Source organism: Microtus ochrogaster, chromosome 1 (genome assembly GCF_000317375.1).
Source record: "Microtus ochrogaster isolate Prairie Vole_2 chromosome 1, MicOch1.0, whole genome shotgun sequence".
Classification (NCBI taxonomy): Eukaryota; Metazoa; Chordata; class Mammalia; order Rodentia; family Cricetidae; genus Microtus; species Microtus ochrogaster.
This window is the reverse complement of record NC_022009.1, coordinates 108,274,364-108,278,086: the sequence shown is the minus strand read 5'-3', so window position 1 is coordinate 108,278,086 and position 3,723 is coordinate 108,274,364. Positions and strand designations below refer to the sequence as shown.

Sequence of the window (3,723 nt, the reverse complement as noted above, 5' to 3'; positions counted from 1 at the left end):
TAGTCACCTTAATTCATCTATCTTTAAAGATATTTTAGAGTTCTCAGACTTTTTAATAAAGGGACTTTAGTTTACCTAAAGCCTAATATACTTCTCAGGATAATTTTTTAAAATGATTTTTCCATACTAAGAGGCATAGGCTTTAAAATAAACCTTAAGTTGTTTTTTTTTAACATAATTGAAAATTTTAATTGTAGTTAAAAATCAATCAGCATATTCTTGTTTACAAAGATTTCACATAAATTAACTATGGATTAAATTTAGTTGCTATATCAGGAGGGATAAAAAATAAATTTATTATGATTAAAATCTTAACAGAAAACAATGCCAAAATTTTTCAGCAAAAACCAATTAACTTAAAAAGTGATATTATTATATCAAACATAATGACTACTGTCAAATGCTCAATGGAAAAATTAACTCATTTCAGGAGAAGGTGTAACAAGATCATGAGATGCAGAGAATTCCATTTCATATAGCAATTGCAATCAAATTAAAACACACTTTACAAAATACACTTACTGAAGCTTCCCGTGGAAAAAGCACCACCATGAATGTAAACGACAGCTGGTCTCTGTCTTTCAGACTTTCTTTTTGGCAAATACAGACGAACAGGAATGTTATTGAAGTCTGTGTCAATCACTGTAAGGTTTTCATCTGAAATAGGTCCTATATATTGAGTTTTCGTTATTATGAAGAAAAGATCTTCAAAATTCATAAGACCCGTATATTCAAATAATGTGGCCTATCAAAACAACATCCAAATGTATGCATTATTTTCTTATTTTAGCAACACTAAATTCACATAAAGATGCAATGGGAAAAAGAGTAAGTGGTACAATAATGCCATAGTGTGTATAGCACATCCTTCACCAAAGGAGAAATGCACATCTCAGAAGATGGAGAAGAAAGGTATGGAAACACAGAAGGGAAAGATGGCTGAAATACAATGTCTTCCTAACACGACAAGGCACTTGCACTTATCACCTCATAGGTGCTCTGGTTATCTGTATGAGGTGTGCAATGACCAAATCAAATAAAATGTAAGCATTTATTGGGGCCTTGTAACACAAGAAGCTCCAACCCCAGCTCAAGAGCTACTGACAGTTAATATCTACTGGGGATGAAAGGATCAGGTACCTTCAGGGATATGGAAAGTGGCACTGCTTCCAGCACATGGCTCTATGACCATAGGCAGCACTAACTGGATGCAGTGAGTTATAAAAAATATTTTTTAAAAAGGACATGATGTTGTGAGGGCTATGCAATATGAAAGGTCTGGGAGAAGTTGTAGAATGAATATGATCAAAATATCGATATAAATATAAAGATGAGAGAATATAGATAGATAGATAGATATCAGTAAATATAGATTTTATTTATATTTTCAAAACAATAAAATATTAGTCAAGCACAAAGGAAAAGAAAATGAGTATATATTTGCACTAAATAAGTAAAGATTATCATCTTTACTTTAGGAAAACATGAAAGTATATCTAGACTAAACAATCAGACTTATTACATGTCCTGATGCATATACTCTTAATTTTACTCTAGAAATCTCAATAAATTCATATGTAATAAGACATGTATAATATTAGACCAATCAGCCGGGCGATGGTGGCGCACGCCTTTAATCCCAGCACTGGGGAGGCAGAGGCAGGCGGATCTCTGTGAGTTCGAGACCAGCCTGGTTTACAGAGCTAGTTCCAGGACAGGCTCCAAAGCCACAGAGAAACCCTGTCTCAAAAACCAAAAAATAAAAAAAAAAATTAAAAAAAGAAAAAAAGAACATTAGTTTCCATTTAGCAATGAGTAAATGAGAAAAAAATAAAAAATAAAAATAAAAAAATATCAGAACAATCAACATTTCATGATAGATAAGGGACTTGTAAAGAAGATCCCACACAAACCTCAGGAAATACTGACACTTATTGGTTGCTGAGAGGGGAGATGCCATTTTCCTCAGTGGTGTAGATAGCTAGCCTTGTTTTGGTATATAATGCGCCCCCCATGTTAAGGCAGGACGCTAATTAAATTAGTGGATATTCATAAAGAAAACATAAGAGTAGAAAGAGGAAATTTTGAGAACAGTTTCAGAAAAAAAGTTGAATTCATTATGTAAATTTATGAAATTGTCAAACAATAATAGCTCATTATGAATTTAAAATAAATCTAAAACATACAAAAATTGAAATTAAGATAATCTCATTTGATACCACAAATTTTTGCCACTGTACTTTCATTGGATTAAGTTCTTATTAGCTTAGTTTTACCTAAAAATACTAACTGAAAATAGCCTTTTATGCTTCCTTTCTTTGCATGTCTATTCCCAATACTTTATTTTAATTTTTATTCATTAAATTTAGTTTCAGTGTTTAAAGTTTAGCTGCGTGCACGTGTGTGTGTGTGTGTGTGTGTGTGTGTGTGTGTGTGTGTGTGTGCAGGCATCTGTGTACCATATATATATATCAATGGGAGCCAGAGAATACATTCAGATGTTGAATCTCAGTTTTCAACTTATTTGAGTTAGGGTTTGCTGTTCTTTGCCACTACATATGCCAGTTGAGATAACCCATAAACCTCCAGGGATTCTCATATCCCTTCTTCCCATGCCATTATAGAAGCTGTGGACACCACTATATGTACTTTTATGTGGGTACCAGAATTCCAAACTCATCTTTACCTAACAAGTGCTTTACCCACCAACCCATCTTCTTTGTCGTCGACTATTTCAAAATTAAAATATAATGAGTAAACAGGAAATGCATTGTGAGCAACTTCCAAAATTCTAGAATTACAAAGATACCTGGCTGCTTGGACATTTACGCAAAGTTCTTCTGTAACATTGGGGCATCCATAGTCAGTCTACAGGCCTAGAGTGTCTTGCAAATTTCTCACTGAAGTAGGAAATTTGAAGGACTGTTCCACTTATTTTTGTAAAATTTGTCAGTCACTTTCTTCTGTGTCCTACAGAGTTTCTGACAGACTCTTTCATAAAGTAGGAACTTGAAGGATTGTCCCTCCTTCTTTTGAGAAGCTCATCAGTTATTTCCCTGTGGGTCCTGCATTTTTAGTTTATGCAGCTTACAGTCAAACAGTCCAGGCAAGAGAAGTTTCTTGTCCAAATGGCTAGCTTTGTCACACTGAAAACAAACTCTACAAAAAGTTTATTCAATGCCCATCATCCTCTTGAAGTAATTGGTGCTGCCAGGAGCAGATGTCTCACATCCAAAGAATTCTAAGTTCTTAAAACATTTTAAATGCCATATTCTGTAGCCCTCTGAAATATTTGGAGATTATCTGTCTTTCAGAAATATGACTTTGTGTATCTAGAAAACCTAACATGTCTATAAATTTGACTACTATAAATGACTGTTTATTTGCATTTCTTAACTATGTCACACTTTTAAATAAGTTGCATAAGCACAATACTTTAAACAAAAGTGGAAATATAGAAATAGTATAACAAAGTATACAAATTTGTGTCAATAGACCAAAGTCCATACTAATATAAAGTATTTTGATATTAACAGTTGTTTTTTGGATTAAGGTAGATTTAATAATCTAAGTTCTTTTCCTCATTTCTATATCCTATTCCCCTCTTTTCTTTGGAAATTGACTATGGCAGCCGGGCGGTGGTGGTGCACGCCTTTAATCCCAGCACTCGGGAGGCAGAGGCAGGCAGATCTCTGTGAGTTCGAGACCAGCCTGGTCTACAGA

At 33.9% G+C, this 3,723-nt stretch overlaps 1 protein-coding gene across 1 annotated transcript in view; it reads right to left on the bottom strand.

The window, feature by feature from the left end:
• Positions 1-3,723, bottom strand: part of LOC101990466 (arylacetamide deacetylase-like 2) — a 20,231-nt gene that overhangs the window by 14,083 nt on the left and 2,425 nt on the right. The window contains exon 2 of the mRNA XM_005344032.2: positions 523-745. Coding sequence (XP_005344089.1) covers positions 523-745 — 223 coding nt within the window. The remainder of the gene's footprint in view (positions 1-522; positions 746-3,723) is intronic.